This window comes from Microdochium trichocladiopsis (assembly GCF_020744255.1).
Source record: "Microdochium trichocladiopsis strain MPI-CAGE-CH-0230 chromosome Unknown B0I36scaffold_4, whole genome shotgun sequence".
NCBI classification, from domain to species: domain Eukaryota; kingdom Fungi; phylum Ascomycota; class Sordariomycetes; order Xylariales; family Microdochiaceae; genus Microdochium; species Microdochium trichocladiopsis.
This window is the reverse complement of record NW_025763547.1, coordinates 827,503-850,149: the sequence shown is the minus strand read 5'-3', so window position 1 is coordinate 850,149 and position 22,647 is coordinate 827,503. Positions and strand designations below refer to the sequence as shown.

The 22,647-nt window shown below is 55.5% G+C and overlaps 10 protein-coding genes across 10 annotated transcripts; 4 read left to right on the top strand and 6 right to left on the bottom strand.

Annotated features, from left to right (window-relative positions):
- Positions 1 to 82: 82 nt before the first annotated feature.
- On the top strand, positions 83 to 3,518 carry B0I36DRAFT_407345 (uncharacterized protein; the record flags this gene model as incomplete). Its single annotated transcript, XM_046161841.1, has 3 exons — positions 83 to 770; positions 883 to 1,482; positions 1,600 to 3,518. The coding sequence occupies 3 exons, from the start codon at positions 83 to 85 to the stop codon at positions 3,225 to 3,227; spliced, it is 2,916 nt and encodes a 971-aa protein (XP_046013648.1). The 3' UTR covers positions 3,228 to 3,518.
- A 211-nt stretch (positions 3,519 to 3,729) lies between these two features.
- Positions 3,730 to 7,125, bottom strand: B0I36DRAFT_320088 (adaptor protein complex gamma-adaptin subunit). The gene is made up of 5 exons (XM_046153508.1): positions 6,950 to 7,125; positions 6,743 to 6,866; positions 6,377 to 6,565; positions 4,189 to 6,292; positions 3,730 to 4,126 (listed from the first exon to the last, which is right to left on the bottom strand). The coding sequence occupies exons 1-5, from the start codon at positions 6,957 to 6,959 to the stop codon at positions 4,040 to 4,042; spliced, it is 2,514 nt and encodes an 837-aa protein (XP_046013647.1). The 5' UTR covers positions 6,960 to 7,125; the 3' UTR covers positions 3,730 to 4,039.
- A 320-nt stretch (positions 7,126 to 7,445) lies between these two features.
- On the bottom strand, positions 7,446 to 8,882 carry B0I36DRAFT_320086 (hydrolase). The gene is made up of 2 exons (XM_046153507.1): positions 8,563 to 8,882; positions 7,446 to 8,426 (listed from the first exon to the last, which is right to left on the bottom strand). The coding sequence occupies exons 1-2, from the start codon at positions 8,626 to 8,628 to the stop codon at positions 7,539 to 7,541; spliced, it is 954 nt and encodes a 317-aa protein (XP_046013646.1). The 5' UTR covers positions 8,629 to 8,882; the 3' UTR covers positions 7,446 to 7,538.
- Positions 8,883 to 9,141: 259 nt separating this feature from the next.
- B0I36DRAFT_320085 (P-loop containing nucleoside triphosphate hydrolase protein) lies at positions 9,142 to 12,074 on the bottom strand. Its single transcript, XM_046153506.1, has one exon. The coding sequence runs from the start codon at positions 11,866 to 11,868 to the stop codon at positions 9,454 to 9,456; it is 2,415 nt and encodes an 804-aa protein (XP_046013645.1). The 5' UTR covers positions 11,869 to 12,074; the 3' UTR covers positions 9,142 to 9,453.
- Positions 12,075 to 12,731: 657 nt separating this feature from the next.
- On the top strand, positions 12,732 to 13,522 carry B0I36DRAFT_320083 (uncharacterized protein). The gene has a single exon (XM_046153505.1). The coding sequence runs from the start codon at positions 12,969 to 12,971 to the stop codon at positions 13,440 to 13,442; it is 474 nt and encodes a 157-aa protein (XP_046013644.1). The 5' UTR covers positions 12,732 to 12,968; the 3' UTR covers positions 13,443 to 13,522.
- B0I36DRAFT_430191 (RNA polymerase II-binding domain-containing protein) lies at positions 13,523 to 15,481 on the bottom strand. The gene is made up of 4 exons (XM_046162527.1): positions 15,007 to 15,481; positions 14,840 to 14,931; positions 14,574 to 14,774; positions 13,523 to 14,513 (listed from the first exon to the last, which is right to left on the bottom strand). Exons 1-4 carry the CDS (start codon positions 15,102 to 15,104, stop codon positions 13,714 to 13,716), a joined length of 1,191 nt encoding a protein of 396 aa, XP_046013643.1. The 5' UTR covers positions 15,105 to 15,481; the 3' UTR covers positions 13,523 to 13,713.
- Positions 15,482 to 15,919: 438 nt separating this feature from the next.
- Positions 15,920 to 16,722, top strand: B0I36DRAFT_361576 (clathrin light chain; the record flags this gene model as incomplete). The annotated part of the gene is made up of 3 exons (XM_046158502.1): positions 15,920 to 15,962; positions 16,023 to 16,216; positions 16,273 to 16,722. The coding sequence occupies 3 exons, from the start codon at positions 15,920 to 15,922 to the stop codon at positions 16,720 to 16,722; spliced, it is 687 nt and encodes a 228-aa protein (XP_046013642.1).
- A 414-nt stretch (positions 16,723 to 17,136) lies between these two features.
- Positions 17,137 to 17,706, bottom strand: B0I36DRAFT_361575 (uncharacterized protein; the record flags this gene model as incomplete). Its single annotated transcript, XM_046158501.1, has 4 exons — positions 17,137 to 17,198; positions 17,265 to 17,325; positions 17,442 to 17,526; positions 17,702 to 17,706. The coding sequence occupies 4 exons, from the start codon at positions 17,704 to 17,706 to the stop codon at positions 17,137 to 17,139; spliced, it is 213 nt and encodes a 70-aa protein (XP_046013641.1).
- A 1,053-nt stretch (positions 17,707 to 18,759) lies between these two features.
- B0I36DRAFT_361574 (uncharacterized protein) lies at positions 18,760 to 20,622 on the top strand (the record flags this gene model as incomplete). Its single annotated transcript, XM_046158500.1, has 1 exon — positions 18,760 to 20,622. One exon carries the CDS (start codon positions 18,760 to 18,762, stop codon positions 20,620 to 20,622), a length of 1,863 nt encoding a protein of 620 aa, XP_046013640.1.
- A 280-nt stretch (positions 20,623 to 20,902) lies between these two features.
- Positions 20,903 to 22,628, bottom strand: B0I36DRAFT_100859 (t-SNARE). The gene is made up of 3 exons (XM_046147712.1): positions 22,264 to 22,628; positions 21,582 to 22,186; positions 20,903 to 21,493 (listed from the first exon to the last, which is right to left on the bottom strand). Exons 1-3 carry the CDS (start codon positions 22,284 to 22,286, stop codon positions 21,024 to 21,026), a joined length of 1,098 nt encoding a protein of 365 aa, XP_046013639.1. The 5' UTR covers positions 22,287 to 22,628; the 3' UTR covers positions 20,903 to 21,023.
- Between the last annotated feature and the right edge of the window lie 19 nt (positions 22,629 to 22,647).

Here is a 22,647-nt window from a genome sequence, read left to right as displayed (position 1 = left end):
GAACACTCCAAGGAACCACTTCTTCCAGCCTTCAATTCGGATTTGAGATTCACCAAGTGCGAGATCATCTACCAGGGACACCATGCCACGTAATCCACGGTCCTACATCCCGCCTGGCGTCGGCAAGAGGGTAACCAGAGCCGAGACTGCCAAGGCAGAACAGGACGAGGTACAAAAGACACAGCCAGCCCAGGCGCCCCAGCCGGCCCAGACGAACAATGAACCGGCCAGGCCAGCAGCGACAAAGAGCCAGGCACCAAATGCATCAAAGAAGCGACCAGGCTCCAGGAAAGGCCCACCATCGGCAACCAACTACGACAGGGTGTTTCGTGATTCCGCCCTGGGGGACGCGGACGAAAGATCAGTCGCGGAGACGTTGCTGGCCTTGTCTGGTGGCAGCGGCGGCAGTGGTCATGGCGAAGCGTCCTTGGGCACCACGGCAACGGCTGCTGGTACTTCAACTCTTCCTGCTGCTGCTGCTGCTGCCACAGCGACGGACTACAACACTACCACCTACAGCACCACACAACGTGTCAAAACAGAACGCCCAAAGAACTTTATCAGGAAGAGGAAGAGACCCGACGCCACTACTGATGCTACAAGTAGCGCCACACAATCTGCCGCCAACCCTGACGAAGCTCAAAAGCACAAGGAGGGCGAAACAGAAGAGCGCGAGACGAAACGTGCTCGCACCTTGACTAGAGAGGGATTGACTGCTACTGTCCCCGAGACTGCCGAGCCTCAGGAGGCCGCTAGCAGTTGGAATTCTGGTAAGCGGATGAATATGGCTGCGAGATTCGGTCTCTTTTCCAGCACTAACAAGTTTTGTTTCATCGTGCGCAGACGACGAGGAAGTCAGGTCAACAATCTACGTCAACACAGATTCACCGGAGCGTCGCCCACTTACAGCCAAGAGGAGCTCTCTCGCCACCAAGACTGGCAAAGGGACCGCTCGTGCAAAGACGAAAAAGAGCAACCAGCCTCCTCCTCCCGCTACCGCGGCAGCCACAGGGCAAGGAGAACGACAGACTAGGAATTCCAAGAAAGCCAAAGCCCTGCCCGTAGCGAAGCGGCCGTTGGAAGCTGACGAGCCTTCCACTCCGGCCAAGCGGGCCAAGCTAGCGATCTCGCAGATCATGGTTCATTCTTCCGACGAAGTCGTCATGTCTGACAAACACGGTGTTGACACCATAGTCGACTCTGACGACGAGCCGCTGTCTAATGAGCTGGAGGTCATCAGCGAGTCTCGCCAAGTAGAGGCAGACATTGATGTGCTTGAGGATTCTGGGACGCCGCCATATGGAGGTCAGAGTACTGACTGGACAGAGACACGGGCTGGCGGCCATGAGAACGTCTACTTCTTTGCCTATGACCGGCTCATGCAGGAGAGTCGCATGCTCAGAGAGTATCCGGACGCGATCCCTGTTGGCGTCGCCAAGATTGAAGGCTGGCGGTTCTGCCTGGCCGGCCCAAGGCGTGCTGGTAAGTTCATCAGTTCGAAGGTTGCTGTTCCAGAGACCTCATGCCATAACACGCAAGCAAGCATTTTGGCAAGCGCTCAAACCTCAAAATCTCGGCTAACGACGAATGTTCCTATAGGCACTCATGGTCCCACGAACGGCCAAATATCGTCCGAAGGGTACCCGACCATCGTATCCTACACTCAAGAGCCCCGAGATTCGGCAGAGAGGACCATGCCACCTCCTCTAACGCCGCGCGTCTACGGCCGCGTATATCTCGTCCCACGAGAGACATTTGACTATCTGATCCACGACGAGCTCAGCACCCGCCACGCCGCCGCGAGCCTGACTCTGAGCAACACTGTCGAGCTACTCCAGCCCATCAACACGGACAGAGACGGCAACGAGATCCCCTTGCTGCACACCACCCAGCAGAATCCCAATGTCGACGACACCCACGTCGCCAGGGATCCGGCCTTTGCGCACCTGTCGCTGCCCCTCCGGACCGTCGAGATCTTGGGCCAAGTGCAGACCGTGTACATTCTGGGCGAAGTATATCACATGCCAGAGCGGTGTGCCTGCCCAGCCGCCATGGCTGCGGGTTACGATGTCGCAGAGACACGTTACGACCAGGATGCCCAAGGAAGCGGCCACAGCGACGGTGCCAGCAGCAGCAGCAGCGGCAAGGGCAACAGCAACAGCGACGGGACTGATACCGCAACTACTCTATCGGCCCAACAACAACAGCAGAACACCACCGCGACGGCCCTGCAGGACAAGTACAAGGAACTCGTCACGGATGTCCACTTCCAGACCCTGCTCCTGCGCGACCACGAACGCCCACTCCTCAAGCCGGTCCTGGGCGCCGGGGAGACCCAGCGCTGGGCAGCCAAGGGGCTGTGCACCGCCCCGGTCCCCAGCGCGGAGAGGATGCTTCTCGACCTGCGACCGCGGCTGCTCGCGACGAGCAGGATCTACGCCTCGTCGCCCTCCGCGCTGAGGGAGGCGCGGAGACGGCTGGCCCGGGAGAACGAGAGGAAGGAGGTCATGGAAATGGAGCGGAAGAGGGCGCGCATGGAGAGGATCAACGGCAAGATCAGAGCCATGCGGGAGAAGAAGAAGGGCAAGAGCAAGGATAAGGGCAAGTATCCGGCCAAGGGAACGACAACCTTGTCGGACAAGGAGAAGCAGAGCGCCGTCGTCGGCCAGGCCGCTCACGGCACGGAGCAGAGGCCCAGACCCAGCGGCAGCACCACGGCTACCCAAACAGGTACCAGGTCTGGCAAGGAAGTGGCGCAAGCAACGGCGATGGAAAGTAGGGAACCAGCAGCAGCAGCAGAAGAAGGAGAGACTGGAGACCTCCAGCCTCGCCTGCGCTGCATCGCGCCCCTCGAGCCTCGCTACGTCCCGCCCGCGAGCTTCGGCGCCAGCGTCCCGCACCCGGTGCTAGGTCGTCACGGGCGCCAGCACGCTTCCTCGTCCACTAGCTCCGTCGACGACTATGCTGACGACGATGACGCCGGTGAAGCTGAGGATGAAGATGACAGCGATGAGGAACGCGGCGGTGACGGCGGCAGCAGCAGTAGCAGCGAGATCCAATACCGCGCTCTAGACCGCATCACCGAGGAGCAAAACTCGCTGCACGAGCGATACATGGCCGACCTGCACGACGCCGTGGTCGAGGTCAAGCTCGAGGGCCTGATTCCAGTGTGGTACATCTTCGAGGACCTGCGTGCGTGGGTGCCGAATCCGCGGGACGTCATTTGAAGCCCTAGAGGATTTGGTCATCTATCGCACTTTGATTTGCTCTCCCTCGTGATCTTGAGGCAAGTAAAGAAACAGGGTTGAGAGAGAGAGAGAGAAAGCCCCACCGAGTGTGTGCTGGATGGAGTCTCTGGCGAGCCGTGCCCCAGTGGATAGGACAGGCCCGTCCTACGAGATCAAAAGAATGGGATGACGGAAAGTCATTCGTATCATGGCTTGCATGGGGGATTGGCCGGGACGATACAGATGATTTGAAGACCGTACAGGATGTACTCGATAGATACCACATGCGACTTGTAACATGACTTTACAGCTGCTCCGGACCCTCATCTCTCGCCAGCCCCGGCTGCAATACTAGGCTGAAACCACATGAAAAATATACTGCTCCTGGTAAATCCTGATGATCTCTAGGGGTACACGAATTTGTTAGTTTGCTTTGCAGGCCGCGCAGCATCATGAATACGGAGAAATGTAAAACTTGCATTGTACAGCTTGCGATATGTACCTAGAGATGTTCATATGGGATAGAGCTTCTTTTCATACAAGTGGACTGAATTAACAAACTCAGTCACAAATGCAAGTGGGTGTCATATTGTAAGCAGTGGCCATGCTATTGTCACTTGTGTGCGCACATGACGCATATGGTTGGTGATGTCAAATGTGAGAACTCGGTCTCAGGCCTGTTGCTCATGGTATTTGCTCTCTATATGTTATTCACTTTGGACTACAATCAAGGTAGGTGATGGAGAGTTTTAGTTTCAGCCAACTCTCCGATCGCGAGTCGTAGTCCTGCTTCCTCGAGCCGACGTCGCCACTTATGATGGCTCGGTCCACTTGACCTCGTCCTGCACCTGTCCTGCCGATGGATGTACATAGTCGATCCGAAGCTTCAAACGCAATGGCTGTCATGAATGTTAGTTAATCGATCTCGTAAGAGACACATGGGCAGTATAGGCAAACTTACCCCCTTGGCGCCCATGATCCTCATCACTTGCGTTGCGTCGCCTCCAGGTGGGATGTTCGGGTTCGAGATGCTCAGCAGTTGCAACTTCTGCGTCTTGGGGACGGCTGCCTGTAGACCGACGTTGCCGATTTGGCCGCCTGCAGAGTTGCGGAAGCGCGCCGTCGCCTGCACGTTGCCTTCCGCATTGCGCTGCAACAAGATAGTAACATTAACCCCATTCTTGTCATAGCACGGCAGACCACCCGGTGCAGGTGCAGCCGCTACCTGCTGGGGTGGCGGAGATCCCATCTGCGATAACATGTCGAGACCAGACATGCCGCCGGCGGGTGGAGCGGGTGATGGAGCCGACGGGCCTTGAGAGAACAGATCCATGATGGAAGCGTTTCCTTGGGAAGGTGGCGGCGACGTGGCATTAGGGGGCGGCGACGTAGCGCCCCCGAGGATGTCGGCAAGTAGATCGGCATTGTTCTGGGATCCGTTGGTTGGTGATGTGATTGGAGTGCTCGTGCTGTCGCCCATCAGATCTAGCAGATCCTGGTCGGTCGTGGGCTTGGCAACAAGCTTCGACTTTCGGTTCGCAGCCTTCTTCTTCTTTGAGGAGGACTCGCCCAGCACACGGGACTCCTCCTTGATTTGTGGAGGAGGCATCCTTTCAAGCACGCCTTGCCGGACCTCGTTGAACGAGAACAGATTGCCGTACTCGACAGCTCGCTGCTGAATCTCGACATCCAAACTTGTCTGGTGATTGGCGATGAGCTGCTGCACTCGTTGGGCCTGGGCTGGGTCCGAGAACCTCGTCGATAATTTGATCAGAGCAGTAACGATGTACTCGGTGGCCACTTGTGTGGCGTAGCTGCTGTTCAGGATGTTGTTGAAAAGGTCAATAATCTCGTGCTCTTTGACATCCTGCACGAGCTCTTCATCCTCATACTGCCCACCGCTTAGCAAAGCATCGCCGTACTCGCCAATGCACCACGCACCAGCCTGCGTCAAGCTCTCCTGCGTGATATCCTTCTTCAAGTTCAGGTAAAGCTTCTGCACGGCATATGTTTGGAGCTCCGGTGTGGTCGCGACGAGACGGATAAACGACGCCATGATTGGCTCTTTGACGTAATTTCCGGCCAGTGTCAAGACCCTCAACATGGTATCGACATGCCACCGCTTGTTTGGAGAATATCTGTCGGCAGCGATTCCAATCTGTGTTGTCATGGTGGGCTTGAACTCATTGTCCGCAACCTCCAAGAAGGCAAGAAGCTCCCGAATCAGGACGCGAACGTTGCTCTCGTTGATCAGCGTGAAGCTCAGGTCGAGCGCTCTTCTCCTAATGCTAATATCCGGATCCCTCAAGCACTCGAGGATGGTGTTTCTATGTCGTTGGACTGCATTGGGCTCAATGGCCACGACTTTGATCAGCGTGTTCAGCGCCACATATCTGATATTGTTGTCACGGTTCGCCAAGAACTTTCCGAGGATGTTGACACCGAGCACGCGCAAACCCGAGTCGGCCTCAATGTCAAGGATCGTCCGCACGGCTTCGTAGAGGATCGAGTTGCCGACATTCTTGTTCGAGTCTGTGTTGGTCGCCACCTGTGCGAGGATGTCGCTAATCTGCTCGGTACCTTCCGGATCACCGCGGACGAGTACGCGCAACAGCCGGAGGATCTTGACCTGCAAGAAGGGGTCCGTAATGCCAGTGACGTCGTGCTCTGGAGCATAGCCCGAGGTTGCGAGGCCCTTGAGTGTCCGCACGAGTAGCGGGATGAACTGCTTATACTTTTCGATGATGCCGAGGTCCTCGCCGCTGTCGTCCTCCTCCTCAGCCTCGCACATGCTCGTCACAAGCGTCAGGCCGCAAAGCAGCACTCCATGGTTGCGATCCGAGAGCATCTGGGCTGCCTTCTCAACAAAGTGCTCCTGCAGATCCGGTACCTTGCGACATATCCTCATGGCGCAGAGGGCAGCTTTTCTCCTGATATAGGGGTTGGCGGTCGATATGCATTTCTCGATCTCGGCGAACAGGTCTCGTGACATTTCGACAGAGGCGATGTTGCCCAGCGTTCCGAGCGCCAGGCCGACGATGTATTGGTTCGAGTGGCCCAGGTCACTAGTCGGAAATACCTGTTAGCAATCTGTAATCATCACAGCAGCCCATGGCGCGCTCTCCAGGGGTTCAGGTGCCCCGACGCACTTTTGTATAGAGTTGGTGACCAATGTCAAGACCTCTTGGTTCTCATCAAGCAGCAAGCTTGTCGCCAGGTGTCCAAGTCGCTTGTCGGCAAAGCGCGGTGACGCCAGGAGCTTAATGCATTCGATCTGCCCGAAGTGTGTCCGCTCACCGAGGGTGAAGAGGTACAGCAACTTGGCGACATTGTTGCGTCTGCAGCGGCAAACTTGTTAGTATGGCGTGAGCTTAAGTGGAAATGCACACCTCTGCTTTGCAATTGCCCACGTGGTGTTGAGCTCGTAAGAGTTCGACAAGGTTTGCGATGCAATAGCAGGCGAGCGGCGGGCGGTAACAGCGGCGGGGGATCGATCGATTGAAAGTTGAGCGCACCTGACGTTGGGATCGTGACTCTCTTCGCGGAAGCTCGCTCGGATCGCAGCGCTCTCCTTTTGGATGACTGCACGCTCGTCGGCGATCGTCTTGGCGGCACGCACGTTGCGGATGAACTGCTTCACTGTTTCGGGAGGAGGAGTGCCGTCAGTGCATGCCACTTGAGCTTAGGGCCTAAGGCGCCGTAGAATGGGGTGATGGACGAACAGGAACTCATCTTGCTGGCATTCGGGAGCCCTTTGCGGGCAGCCTAGCGGTGAGAGGGATGCGGCCGAACCTGCGAAGAAAAGGGAAGCCAGGAACTATGCAGGTGTCGAGATGCGAGCTTGTGAGCGGTCGCTGGATTACGCTGCCTGTCTCTCCTAACGGGCCGGGGTTAATACTTGACACATTGGTCTGGACAGACACCCAGGGGCTCCCAAGGGCCAGTCCAGGTGAGCTGGACCCTCAGCTGCTGTGGAGCTACAGTCCTGCAAGTGGTCACACTTCAGGGAGAGAGGCACCCGCCTGGGCAACCCCACGTTTAGCTCGGACAAGCCACACACCGCTGGAGCTTCGTGGACCAGCGTTTGAACAAGTGGGGTCGGTGTGGCTGATGCTGAACCTCATGGCAACCTTGGAGTTGTTGGGGTTTTGTAAGTCGGGGGGCTGGAGCATCATCGATGCCTCTGTCTCGTGCAAGACCACAGGAATGTATGCTAGGTAAGATCATGGTGGTTTTTGTTTTTTCAATCTGTGAAATCCGGCTACTAAACTACGTGGCATCTTACACAAACATCTGTGCATCGCGCCGTCCTTAGAGCTTGGACTCAGCCTTAGTCCCCTCAGCCGGGGCAGGAGCAGGCGCACTCTCCGTCCTGGTAGAGCCATCGCCGCCACCGGCCCTTGCGAGAATCCAGTTTGCAGTATCCTCGTAATACTTCTCGCACCCAAGATCCGCATGAAGCATGTGATATGCGCCGTCGTACGACTTGAACTCGGCGTCAGGGATCGTAGTCTGCCGGTCAAACCAGGCCTTGGCAAGGTCGTAGCTTGTTGCCTTGTCCTCGGTGCCAAACGTCATGAACAAGCTCTTGACCTTGCCGCTGATCTTGAGCTCCCCACTGCTCAGCTTGCCGGTGCGGTCCAGCATACCCGCAAGTCCTTCAAGCGTGCCCGTGTTGTGCACGAGCTCGTCAGCGTGCAGCGACTTCTGCACCTCCGGGTCGCGCGTGAGGTTCTCGGGCGGGATCACGTTGACCATCTGGAAATTGGGCACCACTCTAGCCGCGAGCTTTCCGCTCGCGACGGTGAACCAGTTGGGCTTCAGCTCCGGCGCGAACCCGACAAAGGGGGACTCGAGCAGCCACCCTCGCACCTGCGCCACGACATCGTCGTACTCGGGCGTGCTGGCGAACGTGAGCACCTGCCCACCACCCATCGAGTGGCCGAGCACGAACACGGGCGCGTCAGGCGAGGGCAGCTGAGACTTGATGAAGGCCGCCATGTCGGCCATCACGCGTGTCGTCGGGCCCGTCCGGCCGCGGTGGGCCTTGCCCGGTGCGCTCTTGCCCCAGCCGCGCTGGTCAATGCCGTAAGTCGCGATTCCGCGACGGGCGAGTGACGGGAAGAAGTCGTAGTATCGGTCAATGTGGTCGCTGAAACCGTGGAAGAAGATCAGCTTAGCCTTGACCTCTCCATCGGGCTATGACATCTTGTCAGCTATGATATTGCGGGCCCGGCTTCAATCTGCAGTAGAATCTCAAGAGGCCGGAAGCAAATAAACCCAGCATTGGTTTGAAGGAGGCCGTCGAGCATGATATTCCTCCATCGGGACTCACCAGCCATGTCTTGCTGTGAAGGCTGGCGCCATCAATCTCGAACTTGCCCTCCGTAACCTGCACCATGATGCAAATGAGTCTCCTTGCCGTCAGCCGTCAGCTGGGATCAAGTGCTTCAGCACTGTGAGTAACGTGGATCAGCCGAGGCTTGGCGTCTGGCACGATGGACAAGGAGCTGCGTGGCGAAAGGGGTTTTCAAAGGCCAGGAGACTCTGATGAAAGACTGGCGATGCGGATGTGGAGTGCGAATGAAGTGCTATCGCCTCGGGTTTGAAGAAATGAAATCCAGTTCAAAGGATGCGGCGTCAGGCTCAAGGGAGAGAGACCCGGAAGTCGGAGTAAGCTCCTTCTCCACAACACGTGCAAGTGTGCACGCAAGCGGCCTTGCCTGCTTGGGACGTCACATGCCAGACCCTTGGCACCTTCATCTCAGGGCTGACCGAACTCTGTGCGCCACCTACCATAGTAGACAGGTCATCAAGCCGTGTCAAACGCGCATTTGTCGCATTCATAAGCTTACATGCTTAGCCTGGCATTAGATCGTTGTTGCTGGCATGCACGACTGGAGCTCCGAAACCACTTCCCAGCGTGATTTTAGCTTCGTAAGACTCTTGGGGCTAGACTTCCCAGTGAGTTACAGGCTTGTTGAGCGGAGAACTGTACAACATTTCTTATTTATGTACTTTAAACGTTGTCTAGACAATTACAATGTATCCCAGGCCGTCCGAGACCAATTCGATTTTGTATGATTGTTCCATGGTTCGCTCTGCTGTTGCCCAGCTCAACCATCTCTCGCATTCCATCCATGTGTCCAAGCGAAGTGGTGAATGCCCAAAACCCTTGCTCAATGTGCGAGTGCTGCTCCTTTGGGGTATCGCTGTCGATGTCCGATTACTTGCGGGATTTATCATCCTCAGGGTTTTCACCCTCTCGATGCTCTTCCTCTTCCTCTTCCTCAAAGTGCTCCTGATCTCGCTCCCCTGCAAACTCATCCTCGAGGTCTTCGAGCTCCGCCACACGACCGTCGACTACGTGTGATGGTGTGGTTGGCACATCGCCTCCACTCATCTGCCACTCCATCAAGTGGCTGAAGGCTGAGTCGGGGTTTGCGCTGAGGTCCTTGTAACGCCCAACCTCGGCGACGGTACCGTCGCTGCTCAGGACAATGATCGTGTCGGATCGCTTGATTGTGGAAAGTCGGTGTGCAATGGAGATGGTCGTGTTGCGGCCTTTGAGAAGCTCCGCGAGGGCAGAGTTGACAAGCGTTTCCGACTCTGCATCCAGCGCCGAGGTGGCTTCATCGAGGATGAGGATGTCGGGGTCCTTGACCAAAGCACGAGCGATTGCAATACGCTGCTTCTGGCCACCAGATAGTTGTGCTCCGCGAGGACCAACTTGAGTCTCAAGTCCATCGGGGAAATCACTGATGAATGAACAATTGGCCTTCTGAGCCGCTTGTACGATCTCCCAACGTGTTGCGTTCGGTCTGCCGTATGAGATGTTTTCAGCAATAGTGCCCGAGAAAAGCACAGGTTCCTGGCCGACCATGCCGATGCGACGTCGCAGCGACTTGGCATTCATATCGGTGATGTTGGTACCGTTGATTGTGATTGCTCCCGAGGTTGGATTGTAGAAACGCAGGAGCAAGGAGGAGACTGTTGATTTGCCACCTCCAGATGGCCCAACAATGCAGACATTGCTACCTGAAGGAATCTCGAAGTTCAGTCCGTTAAAGATCTTGACAGCTGGCCGCGTCGGGTAGGCGAAATGGACATTTTCGAACTTGATGATGCCCTGTGCCGACTTGACTGGGAGGCCCTTGGTTGGCGGTATCGTGGTTCGGCGATCTTGCAGCTCAAAAAGGCGATCGGCCGCACCAACTCCTTTCATCAGCTCAGACCAGAACTGAGAGAGGCCAAACAGACTCGAGCCCGCAAAGAATGTATAGAACATGAAGGTTGTCATGTCTCCTGGGGTCATCAAGCCATTACGCACAGCATCCCCACCAAACCAGAGCAGGGCAACAATGGTCATGTTACCCATCCAACCGGTCGTGGAGAAATACCGAGCGTCCATGAGCCCCTGCTTCTTCCCGATGTCGAAAACCTTCTTCACTTGTTTGTGGTACCGGGCTGCTTCTTGCTGCTCTCCAACGAAAGCCTGGGTAGTTTTAACATTACCCAGGCGTTCTTCTGCAATCTTGGTCATTGTGCCAATGTTCTTTTGCATCTCTCGGCTGAGCTTTCTGATAATCTTGGCGTAGATGAACGAAGCACCACCCAAGAATGGAGCAGTATAGACGAGTACCATGGTGAGCGTCGGGCTTATCCAGATCATGGCACTGAAGCCAGCGATACCGGAAACAAGAGACCTTAAACCATCCGAGACATTTTGTGTGATGCTCTTGCCAACAATGACGCTGTCGGAACCAAGACGGGAGATCAAATCTCCCACGCGGTTGGCGTCAAAGAACTCGGCATCCTGACGCAGTGTATTCGTGTACAGTTTGGACCTAAGCTTGGTGACAACACGCTCACCGATAACCCTCAGGAGCATGATTCGCCCCCAGTTGGCGGCGGCTCCGAGGCAGAGGATTGCGATATATGCTCCGAAGAATTCGTAGATGGACAGCCCAAAGATGTTGGCCTCGTTGAGCGGGACGTTCGACAGGTCCATGATTTTTCCGACAGACCAGGGTACCGTCATCGTGACTGCGGACGAGACAAGAAGCAGCAGAATGGCGCCAGCGAGCGGCTTGGTCTCGGGCTTGACTAAGGACAGCAGCCTCTTGGCATCACTGAGGGCGGACCATCGTGACTTTTTAGGTTCCTTGCCCTCTTTGGACAGGCGCGCCGCGTAGTTGACCTCGGCAGCCCTGTTGGCCTTTTCGCTCCGTCCAAACTCGAGCTTCTTTGCCGGCTCCACGCTATCATTGTTGTCTGCGGGGCTTTCTGATGCGGGCTCTCGGTCGGCAGTAGAAGCGGCGGGAGTCCCTGGATCTGCTGATTTGGCAGCAGGCACTGCATCCTTCACAGTCGTATTCGCCGCCGGTGGTCGAGTGGCATCACGGGCAACCACCCGAGTTGAGGAGAAGTGGGTATGTACAGAAAATGTAGGCAGGGTGCGCTGCAGTAATATCGCTGATGGCCGGGGTTGAGGGAGCCACCGGGCCGAGACGCAATGTGAGGAGAATCGCGCGTTCTGCGCAAAGGAAGCTGTGGGATGCTGAGTCGAAGAGAGCGACAGCAACGGCGGGCGCGCCGGCCCCGGGAGGAGCCGCGCAGAGGCCCTCGTCCATGTCGCCATGATGGTGTGGGAAGGTGCCCCTCAAGGCAGGCTCGTCATGGGCGGGAAGGAGACTGGCTGTGCACTCTTGCGCATGTTGGAGGCGGAGCGCGCGCACATTCGAGGAGGCCAGTCGCAGTCCAAGTCTGCCCGCGCGGCAAAGTCGAGAGAGTGTTGCAGCGGAGGGGACGCGGCGCTGTGGTGGTGACAACCTGGGCGGAAAGATGGCGATGGAGACGGTGGTTCCGTCATCACCTGCGAACATGTCCGAGCTCCATGCACATGCTGAGCTCGCCGAGCTCCAAGTCCCGCACGGCTCGGAGCAAGGGTCGGGTCTCCTGTACCTGGTGCTTCGCTGACTGCACGCACTCCCGCTCAGCCGAGCCCACTCTCCCACCCGCTTACCTCATCACCAACCGCAGAGCTGCTGCCCTACCTTGGGCCTTCTGTGGCCCTACTATGTCAATGAAGACCACGAGTATCCTTTTTGAGACGCAAATGGACGGCTGTCGACAAGCTTGTATTTACCACTCTCTAAAAATATTGCCATGCATCCTTCCAAAAACCCCCCAAGTGTAGTGCACCAGACCATGTCAGAACTGAGTCTGAATCCTTGAGCCGGTTGGATCATCGACTTACACATGACTTTTGCGTGGCTTATATTTCAGGAACGCATTCCAGCCTGTCCAGCAAAGTCTTGCAGCCTGATAGTTGCATTCTCGGTACTTTTCGTAGCATTATCAAAAATTATAGTCAGTCTGAGTATATGCCTACATACAAGACAGCAGAGAAATGTATTTTACGCAACATCAGACACCTACCAAATTCGGTTTGATGCATGATAAGAAAAAGTCTACCTGCTCTGAACGTCCTACCTGGAATACACCTCTCGCATGCTTGATCACCTGCTATCGAGTGCGATAACACGGACAAGACCTCATTTGGCGTTCACAGGCAATTCAACGGCCGGCCGGATCTTTCATCCATGTGTCATCCGCGATATGCAAGAACCATCGTCTCTCAGTTCTCGCAATGAACATTTACCAGGACTGAGCCGCCAGCACTACTGCTTGCCGAGTAAATACCCAACTCAAAATACATATCAACGAGAACTCCCTTGAATGTCACTGAAAGATGATGACATTATGGGCATGTCTACAGCTCTATCTTCCATTTTTCTTGCTGTCAAGGATGCCACGATGTCATGCTTCGGACTACTTTCCACAAGGTCAACACAAGACACGCACGATCTGACAATCACCGCGGACCCTCGCCGGCAAAACCAACAGAATATCCGGTCAAGACTTGCTGAAGCAGACAAGACGATAGACAACAACTCCCAACTGGGTTCTGGCGGACTGCAAGACAACAATGGCGATTTATACGGACAAAAGGAGGCATTTCCCTACCAGAATCAAATCATTGACCAGAGCGAAGAAAATAGCGAGTGCAAAGATATGCCGGAGACACCACCACGGCCGGCTTCACAAACCCTCTGGCGTGAGGATCGTGCACGGCGACAAAGGCATGAGGAACAGCGGTGGAGCTTGTTGAGCGACTTGCCAATTGGGCAGTCTACACCTCGACGGATGTGATTTCATGAATGAGCGGCGATCGCCGGGGTGTATCAGTTGTACAGGTTGGACATGGGCTTGACTTTCATCGTCACGAAGCTGGGAGGATTCAACGAAGGCTTATCATTGATTCAAGAACAGAAAATTGAGCTTATGATGCGAATGATACATATGGTGTAAACAATGGCTCCGACAGTCTCTCGAAACCTGAAAATACTTAGGCACCCTTGTGCTCATGGACTCCCGGACCACACCAATACAGACCGGCCTGTTCATACACAATCCCTCACCATCACTGAGCACCACTGCTGTCTGTCCGCAGCATGTCCACAACGTCTGCGTCGAGACCCTCGCCACCAAGATCAGGAAAACCGTTGTCGTCGTCCAATCTCCGCTTTTTATTACCATTAGTCCCAGCCACGACAATCCTCTGGAAAGATCCATCCTGTGAGTTGTTGCTGACGTCACCTTCGAACGCTTCGACTACAGCACCAATCGGTGCCTCCGGCGCCAGTGTCGCCATGATTGAGCTGTCCTCAGGACCTTCTGGCTCTATGGACGGTGGCGTCAATGCCTCCATTTCGGGTTGTTCGGGCTCTGGCTGAGGCTGCTCGCCGAAGCCGCCGGAGGGATAGGACTCATCGGGCGGAAGTCCAGCCAAGATGGCGCGCTCGACGTCACTCTTCTTGTTGCTCGCATCATCCTTCCTCTTCGTCAAGGTCTCAAGCTGGTCTTCCTCCGCAATCAGGGCCGTCCGGTTAGTCTCCAGGATCTTCTGGAGCTCTCCGACCAGTGTGCGCCGAGCTTTAACACACTGCTCCACGGCACCCTCTGCTTGGGCAAGAGTCTTCAGAAGCGCACTCAGACGAGCGGCGTAGACCGGAGCCGAAGGGATAGCGGCCGATGGTCCCATCAGCTTCTCAAACTCTTGGTCCGCAGTGCTGACAGCCGTCTTCATCGGGTTGACTGCTTTGGTGACATTCTGCTGTGGTGTCACGAGAGGTGCAAGTTCTGTTGGGACCGAGGGGCCACTCCCGCCGAAGATATTGCCACCAAGCCCGGTCTTGGTTGTGCCACGAGTCTTGTCAATCTCTGCACGCTGTTAGCCATATTCATAATTGCTCAGAAATATGGGGGTTGGACTCAGCATACCGGTCAGCCGAGCCTCCGCTGCCTGCTGAATGGGTTCCTCAAAAACATTACGTTCTCTCCAAACGTCAACGACGCGTTTGACTCTTGTCTGCACCTCCAGTGGCGCTCCTTTGTACGCTGTTGCTACAGCCTCAGCGATGACAGGAGAGAAGGCGACGAGGAAGTCCTCTTTGTGGCGTGCTTTTGATTGCTGGGTGACCTCTGTCACGGTTTGTGATCAGTAACTTGCATCATGAGACAAGAGTATGTCGTGACTCTGTGCTCACCATTGGCTAGGTAAATGAGGTTTAGCCTCTTGTTGCTAGGAGAGTCCTTTAGTCGTTGGAGCCAGAGTTGGACAGTCCGATCCGCGTGACGTCTGATATTGGCTGTGTCAGTGAGTTCCGTACATGAGCCATCAAGATCGCAAGAGTAGACGAGTTATTCGACCTACCGGTGGAACATGATCCATTGGGCCACAGTGACAATGCTGTCTTGGGTCTCTGCTAGGCCGGACAGCTTGGCCAGCACAGCATCGTCATTATAAGACATGGTGAGGTGTTGGCCGTGGTGCTGCTAACGTCGACGATGGCTGGGAGGAGAATCAGGCGCTGCGGAAAGCGGATGAATGGCGATGGCTCGGCTCCAATAGTGAGTGCTTGTTGGCGTGGCTTGTTGTGTCGATTGAGTAGGGCGTGCTTCATTCAGAACGAGACATGTACTACTATCAAGCTGCCAGGATACAATCAGAGCTGGGCAAAGCAGCATGTATTGAATGCGCAATGTCTAGCTAGCTCGCCTGCCTTCAGACCTCAATGGCAAAGACTATGTGATGCACAAGGTAATGCCTGGACTGCAGAGTGGCAGACCGCGATGGGTTATGTGCAAACACGCGCTAGATGATGGAAGTTGATGGATGAAAACAGTTGATAACCTGTGATTGAGAGGGACGCCTGGCAGGTATGTGCCTAGTGCCACGCTTTGTGCGGCGTCCAGGACGCGCTTCGGTGCAATTGCATAAAGTTGGGACTGGGCCCACGCATAATTCTGGTCAGGGGTACATCGTTTCTCCTTCCGGTTAGCTCAGGAGCTGCACAAAGTACACCTGGGCTTAGGTAGCGCATGGGCAGGCAGGCGACAACCCGGGCCGGTCAGCGACATTGGAGGTACGCAATTGCCAGCTACGTACATCCAGCATCCACCCTGGCCCTGCAGGACCTCGAACCGCAGACCAGCTTTCACGGCGAGCTTCCCTCCCAAGGACAACTGCGACAACGATCCCGCTTCAACGCCATCACCCTATCGCTCGGCACCACAGACTCTTGTTGCACCGCCACTTTCCCTTCGCAAACTCAGAACAGACAATCATGGCGGACCGGTTTCCGTCATTGGACGACTTCGATTCAGGAGGTGAGGCCCGCCCCGCCCTAGTAACACATACACGGCATCCACCATCTAACTGCAGAACAGCGCAAACCGATGTCAGGGACGTCGGCGATGCCGATGACTTCCTCGCCCGCGAGCGCGCCCTTCTGGGAGACGATGCGACACAATTCACAACCAACGACGACGACCTGTTAGGAGGAGGTGATGGAGCCGGCGAGGACAACACCGATGCGGCCCAATTCCAGAGCAGCTTTCCAGACATCAGCAGCGGCAATGAGGTTCGTCGCGAAAGTGTATTGGATGCGCAAAACAGTAACTGATTCGCCATTCACAGCAAGTTGCCCCGGGGGGTTCCATCACTGGTCCTTCAGTTCAGTACAACTCTGGCTACGGAGCTTACGCCGAAGAGGAGCAGGAACCCGAAGTGATCAGAGAATGGCGTGAGAAGCGGGATGCTGCCAATGCTAAGCGCCAAGAACAATTCGAGCAACAGAAGGCCGAGACCATCAAGGAGGCGCAGCAGAACATTGACGACTTCTACGAGAACTACAACAACAAGAAGGAGAAGACCATCGCCCAGACACGCAAGGACGAGGAGGCTTTCCTGGCGAGCCGTGACGATACCACCTCGGGAGGCACGAGCTGGGAGCGCATCTGCAAGCTGGTCGACGTCAGTGGAAAGGGCGCAAAGGGCGGTGCCAGCGGTTCCGGCAAGGAGCGCTTCCGCGAGCTCCTTACTACCCTACGGAAGGATGAGAAGGCTCCAGGCGCTACCGGCATCTGAAATCGCCGGGCACCGAGCGCCGGAAATTCGTAGTCGGTTTGCTAGGAGCTCTTCGACTAAACTGTACACGTTGTGCTGGCACGATTCTTTGCCAGCATCGGAAAGGCATAGTGAAACCAGCTCAGTTTGTACTCTACAACAGGTCATCAAAAATAGAGGCAGGATGCCCAGATACCTTCTGCCAACGATGGATAATAATGACTGGCCAATTACGACCCATTTAAAGGGGACATTACAATGGCGAGCGGGGAGACCCTCCACCCAAATATTTCGCTGTCCAAGTTCGTCAGACAAAAGGGATAGAATTGCTTGAATCTCTATTGGCGTGGCATCGATATACAGCGCCCAGTATCTCCATGGCGATCATTCGTGCACCAGTCGTAGTCATCCTCTCAGAAATCGAATGCACCCCGCTTAGTTCTTGCCAAACCAGGTGTTATAACCGAAGATCTTGCGTCCCATCATGTACATGGAGGCTGTGACACGAGCATGTCAGTAATTCGACCAAAAGGCAAACATCCAATACCGAGCAATAAACATACCGCTGAAGCTGCCCCAGACGAGAATCTGGAAGGGAACCATCATGAGGTTGGCACGGGGACCCTAAGTTGGTCAAATTGTCAGCCTCCGTCGCCCGTGCGAGTTTATATCTCCTCTGTAGCCTTCCCATGACCCAACTTGGACCTCATTCATCGTATGCCGTAGTGGGGTGGACGTACAATCTTCCAGAGACGGACGTGCTGCTTGTACTGCTGCTGGTAGAAGCGCTGGTGCTCGGGCACCTTGTTGGGGGCGTTGACGAGACTGTACGAAACCACGTGGAGTCAGTTACTGTCGCTGTCCAAGTAGCCATAGCTTCGCATGCCGTATTTCTGCGCGCCAGTGGCGCGAAAAACCTCGGCAGAGGCAGCCAATTGGCAGGTATCATCGCGCGGCGGGTATATCTGTGTCGTCGGGAAGGAAATCGAAGTATACGCACCCCATGGCGGCGGTGATTGTTCGTGGCGGTTATGCGACGTGGTGAGCGACTTTGTATGGGATCGTACGAGGGGTGTGACGAGAGCTTGAAGTGAAGCAATCACCGTCAATTGGACTGGATGTCCCGGGATTGGTCGGCTGCTGCAACCTGACTAAGCTGGGTCAACTTCGGTGGCCCTTCCACGAAATGTGCCTACCCGGCATTGTTAGCGTCATGGCCTTAGTTGCTGCACAAGCAACGTTGGAAGGGCACAAGCAGTTGCACTCATTTGTGCATGCGCCCCGCGGTGCCAGTACTTTTTTGCAAGTGGCTTATCTCCGAACCATAGTCTCCCGAAGCATTCGTGATCTCCATTCGTGATCACAGCACTTCTCCAACCACAACACAGTATTCCTCGCCGAGTCCTTTCTGCCCGCCTGCTACGACCAGACAGCGAGGCTTTGTACAGAAGAGGTATTATGTAGTGGGAGGCAGTAATGCGACGGGCCAGTCCACCTGTTCGGCATGTGAAGCTTCAGCAGCTCCTCGGCCCAGCACGATGCCGAGCACGATCAGGAACGACCCGGCAAAGTAGCACACCAGCAACGAGCTTTGTGAGGTTTCTTGCAGTTCCCGCAACAGCGCCACGCACTCCCATCATTCGAAGCACGCCAGCACCACCGACGCCTACCGACACCAGCGCAGTCACTCCAGCAACTTCGAGATCGTCAGCGGAGTCCCATTCGACACCCCCGGAGGCCATTGAAGTTGTCAGTGGCAAACATTATGGGAAATGGCAGTCCTTGCTATACGACCGGGCTCGCCTGGCGTCTGAGAGCGATTTCTCACGACGGCATCGCGCTCGCAAGCTCCTGGTCGACAAGCCTGAGAATCACGGTGATCTAGGTTTATGGAGCTGTTTGCTGGATTACCAAAAACGCGTCAATGGCGATGCTGGAGTTGAAAGAGTATGGAGGGCTCTTTGGGGACGAAAGGCGCTGTTCAAGACCGAGGGGCCGCTGGGAACGTCCTTCTGGCAGACCATCTTGGACACAGCATTGAGGTCGAACGATGGCAGAATGCTGCAAAACATCTATCTCTACAGCGAGTGGATGAAGCACATGCACGATGCAAAGTGGCCAGGTCTCTACACGACCATTATACGCCACTTCCTGTCTGCCCATGAGCACCAAAGAGCTGTTCAGTGGCACGTGCGCCTGTTTCCAAATTTCGACCCTGGTGCCGGCGAATTCCTCAGCATACTACGGCAATTCTCGCACGATGAAGAACTTTACCAGGCTTCGACATTGCAAGCGCTTTACACGATGAGCCCGTACCGCCCAATGTATGACAGTATGGTGCCTTATCTCTACAACCAGGGCATGTCCAAACTGGCAACTAGATGGCGCAACGTATTTGTTGCCCACAACGATCTGCCGCAGCAACTAGCAGCATCAAGACCATTCCTGCGGTTCTTGGCTGGCTATTTCCCACACCGGCGACTCTCTCGCGAGGAGCGCAGCCGTATTTCAGCCAAAATAGAACGTGGGGAGGAACAACCAGAGCTTAGTCGGGAGCTTGTCAATCGGGTCCATGGGCACACATTCGGCATCACCGTCAAGAACTACAACGACCATCTTGGAGCACGTTGGTTCGCAACTTCCTGGGTATCATTAGACACAGCCATATCAACAGTTGCCGCGCTTGGCATCGAGAGGATTGGGCCTCTTTCACTACAATCCATTGCCACACGTGAGGGCACTCCGGAGGGACTCCTGGGACGCATAGAGCAGCTCCGTGCTCATGGCATTGGATTGCCAGTGAGAAACTATGCCAAGCTGCTTGTGTATTTTGCGGAGCACCAGCTCGAAGACATGTACACAAGCCTCATGCGTAGCGATTTCCATCCAGACGTCTGGGATGACATCCCTCTGCAAAACCGTCTCATTGAGACAGAGTCAGAGACCCTTGACATCAGAGCCTACAAGCTACTTTTGTCTGCGAACCACTACATTCTGCAGCAATCAGCCAAGGATACCGCCAATGCTCTTGTCGAAGCACACTTTCAAGAACGGGAATGGCGGAATTTGTTGGCTGTTTTGGAAGACATGGAGGCGATGGAAGTTGGTCTAGACAGGGCTCGTGCGAGGATGATCTTCCACAACCTGCTTGAAGACATTCCCCGAGACGCCGAGCTGCACTCTGGAAAAGTCGTAGAGTCGGTGGACTTCTACCTTGCGACGTGCAAGCAACTTGCTCGTATGGAGACACCCATCCCATCGAGATGTTGGGCTCGCATCATGCGCTACTTTGGGCGGGCGGGCCGACTGAACGACCTCGAGGAGCTGACTGTCCATCTTGTCGACGCGTACATGCACCCTCAATCGCGCAGACCAGGTTTCATACCTGTCCATATGGACGACCTCCCGCAATCCATGCGAAATGCGTTCCGCAGTGTAGAGGGAATTCTTGGCATGTACGTGCCTAAAGATCTGCCAGCTCAAAACCCGATGCACCCTTTGCGGCAGATATTCAGCGCGAAAATGATCAGCGCCATGGTCAGGTGGACTTTTAGCACAACCTTTTCCCACTATCCGGCGAGCACATCTCGTCTTCAGCGAGGCACACCTGGCTTCGGCCGGCAACACTATGCCCGTGTCGTGAAGCACTTACGACTACTCAAGGATCGCGGATTGTGGCTTGACACGCCACATCTTATGCGTCGGATTGTTGTGCGACTATCGTATCTTTATGGGTCTGGAAGCCCGGTCAATCCGAGAATCGAGCGTGCCAGGGCAGCCAACACGGTGCCGTTAGCAGCTATGAAAGCGCTTCTCGATCAGGCCTGGGGCGAAGAGCTGCTCCCACCCCTATCCGAGCTTCGTGCTCAAATTGACCGACTAGACCAGCGGAAAGCTGGCTCTCAGGCAGATGTACACTAATGGCAGAGCGACTTTGTACCATTTCAGAGATACCCCGACATATAGAATTCTGTGATAGTAGAATCTGTGGACTTATCGACTTCTTTCGCTTGATTGGTTGAAATGGCCTCTTCGAAGCACACTGCGATTGACAGTATTGTGGTGGTGTCACGCATGACATGAACGTTTCGTGAATAATCAACTTGGTTCTCGTCGCCAGTATGTAACTGTGACGAGCATGTCTTGGTCCAGTCGAGCATCGAGCCAGCCCCGGGTATCCTTTCGCTATCTACAACTCATATTCGAATAAGCACCCCGTCTCATTGCATAGATCACTCTTGCTCCCCAACCAAGTTGCTTCGCACGGATCCTGCTTCGCGGGCGTGTGCAACACGCAAAACATCCAGGCACCCAGACAGTAACTACCGTTTCGTAATGACGAGTAGTATTATTGCGCCCGCGATCAGCAGTAATAAGAGCAATATGAGCTTTCGCTTGGTCGTCTTCTTTTGGTAGCCGTCTGCGATGATGAGCTCCTTCTCGGCGCCCTTGACGTCCGTGTTCATGCGCTCGACGTTGTAGTCAATGCGGTCGAGCATGGTGCCCTGGTCGATGACCATGGTCTGCAGGTCGCGAAACATGTCGGACAGCTCGATGATGCCCTGCGCGATGCTCTCGATCTCGCGCTCGCGCTGGGCGATGACAGCGTCATTGCTGTGCAGAAGCGTCTGGTGCTGCTGCGTCTGCAGAGCTGACACGCTATACGACTTGTCCGACTCCGACTCGAGGAGAGAAGGGTCCGCCTCTGATGATGCGGCGTAGGCTGCCGATGAGGAGGAGGTGCCGCCTAGTGGTGTGCTTGATCGTTCTAAACCAGACATCCCGCGGAGTTCTGTCATGATGTTAGTACTGTGGAAGCTCATATCGCGCTTGACTCAAAAGTCTAGTGTTTTCCGGTCGCAAGAATTGGGGAGCCATACTCTTTAGATATGCGCTCTGCTTCTTCCGGAAGCCCGCCGATGCCTCTTGTACTTTCGCAGCCAGCGACACCTGGATATTCCGCGCCATGGTCTCCTCTGCGGAAGTCATCCCCTGCGGACTACTCCTGCTCTCGCGCACCATCTGCTCGACCGTCTGTATGCATTTGTGGCAGTCGTGGAACGCGCGTGTGATGCTCCTCGTGAGGCGGTCGATCTCGTCCTCCTCGGCCTTCTTGGCCTCGTCGTCATTGAACCCGGGCAGGACGTGCTTCTGATGCAGCCGCTCGAGCGCGTGCGACTGCTTGGCTATCTTTTCTAGGTGCTCGGTCACCTCGTCGCTGACGTCTGCCCAGCGCGGGGGGAGCAGGTCCATCTCGATAACCGCGTCGCCATCGTCGAGGTAGTCGGCCCCCGAGAGAAGGCCCTGTGTGTCTTCATTGCCGCCGGCCAGTGCACTGCTGCGTCCGAAGCCATCGGAGGCCGCACCGAACCCTCTATGGTTGCCGCCGCCGCCGCCGCCGATGCTGCTGCCTCCGCCCGGTCCGGGCCCGTATCGAGTCTTCTTGGCGGGATGGTGTGTGTACGACTGTCTGTACGAGATGTATCTGTGGGCGCGCGCAGAGTGGTTGGTGATCAGCTCAAACGAAAGAAGCTGCAAACAGGGATCGTGGTGTGGATTTACAAATTAGTGCGATCTCGCCACATGGCGGACGCCGAGAGTGATTCTTATAAACGGGCTGCAATGTCGAGTCACAAGGCCAATGGCGATTGTGGTGGGCTCGTTGACGATCCGCTATCGTGCGTCCGAGGAACAAAGGTGACGTCGGCTGCGACGGCCCGGGGCGTAGGTACGAAGTAGACGTTCTGGATCTTGATGTGCCTGGTTGGGTAGTGTTGGTGGTCTCGGAACCAGCAGGCCTGGGTACTGTCGTGGTGTGGTTGGCGACGTCGACGAGATTGATGTTGAGATGAGCTGCCACTTCTCTGGCTGACGTAGTGCTTGCTGCCCCTTGGCCGAGTGCACCTTCGGCAACACTGGAGCTGGAGATGACAGAATGCACCCTGG

What these genes read in the sequence shown, in the direction of transcription:
- B0I36DRAFT_320088 (XM_046153508.1), bottom strand. An exon ending in AGTCACGATCCCAACGTCAG is followed by an intron (nt 6,566 to 6,742) that starts GTGCGCTCAACT and finishes TTGCCGCTGCAG; the next exon opens with ACGCAACAATGTCGCCAAGT. An exon ending in GGATCATGGGCGCCAAGGGG is followed by an intron (nt 4,127 to 4,188) that starts GTAAGTTTGCCT and finishes CATTCATGACAG; the next exon opens with CCATTGCGTTTGAAGCTTCG.
- B0I36DRAFT_320086 (XM_046153507.1), bottom strand. Translation starts at nt 8,628, where the DNA reads ATGGTGCAGGTTACGGAGGGCAAGTTCGAGATTGATGGCGCCAGCCTT. An exon ending in TTCACAGCAAGACATGGCTG is followed by an intron (nt 8,427 to 8,562) that starts GTGAGTCCCGAT and finishes AAGATGTCATAG; the next exon opens with CCCGATGGAGAGGTCAAGGC.
- B0I36DRAFT_320085 (XM_046153506.1), bottom strand. Translation starts at nt 11,868, where the DNA reads ATGGCGACATGGACGAGGGCCTCTGCGCGGCTCCTCCCGGGGCCGGCG.
- B0I36DRAFT_320083 (XM_046153505.1), top strand. Translation starts at nt 12,969, where the DNA reads ATGTCACTGAAAGATGATGACATTATGGGCATGTCTACAGCTCTATCT.
- B0I36DRAFT_430191 (XM_046162527.1), bottom strand. Translation starts at nt 15,104, where the DNA reads ATGTCTTATAATGACGATGCTGTGCTGGCCAAGCTGTCCGGCCTAGCA. An exon ending in CAATGGATCATGTTCCACCG is followed by an intron (nt 14,932 to 15,006) that starts GTAGGTCGAATA and finishes AGCCAATATCAG; the next exon opens with ACGTCACGCGGATCGGACTG. An exon ending in CCTCATTTACCTAGCCAATG is followed by an intron (nt 14,775 to 14,839) that starts GTGAGCACAGAG and finishes AAACCGTGACAG; the next exon opens with AGGTCACCCAGCAATCAAAA.
- B0I36DRAFT_100859 (XM_046147712.1), bottom strand. Translation starts at nt 22,286, where the DNA reads ATGTGGCGAGATCGCACTAATTT. An exon ending in TGGCGAGATCGCACTAATTT is followed by an intron (nt 22,187 to 22,263) that starts GTAAATCCACAC and finishes GCGCGCCCACAG; the next exon opens with ATACATCTCGTACAGACAGT. An exon ending in GCAGAGCGCATATCTAAAGA is followed by an intron (nt 21,494 to 21,581) that starts GTATGGCTCCCC and finishes ACATCATGACAG; the next exon opens with AACTCCGCGGGATGTCTGGT.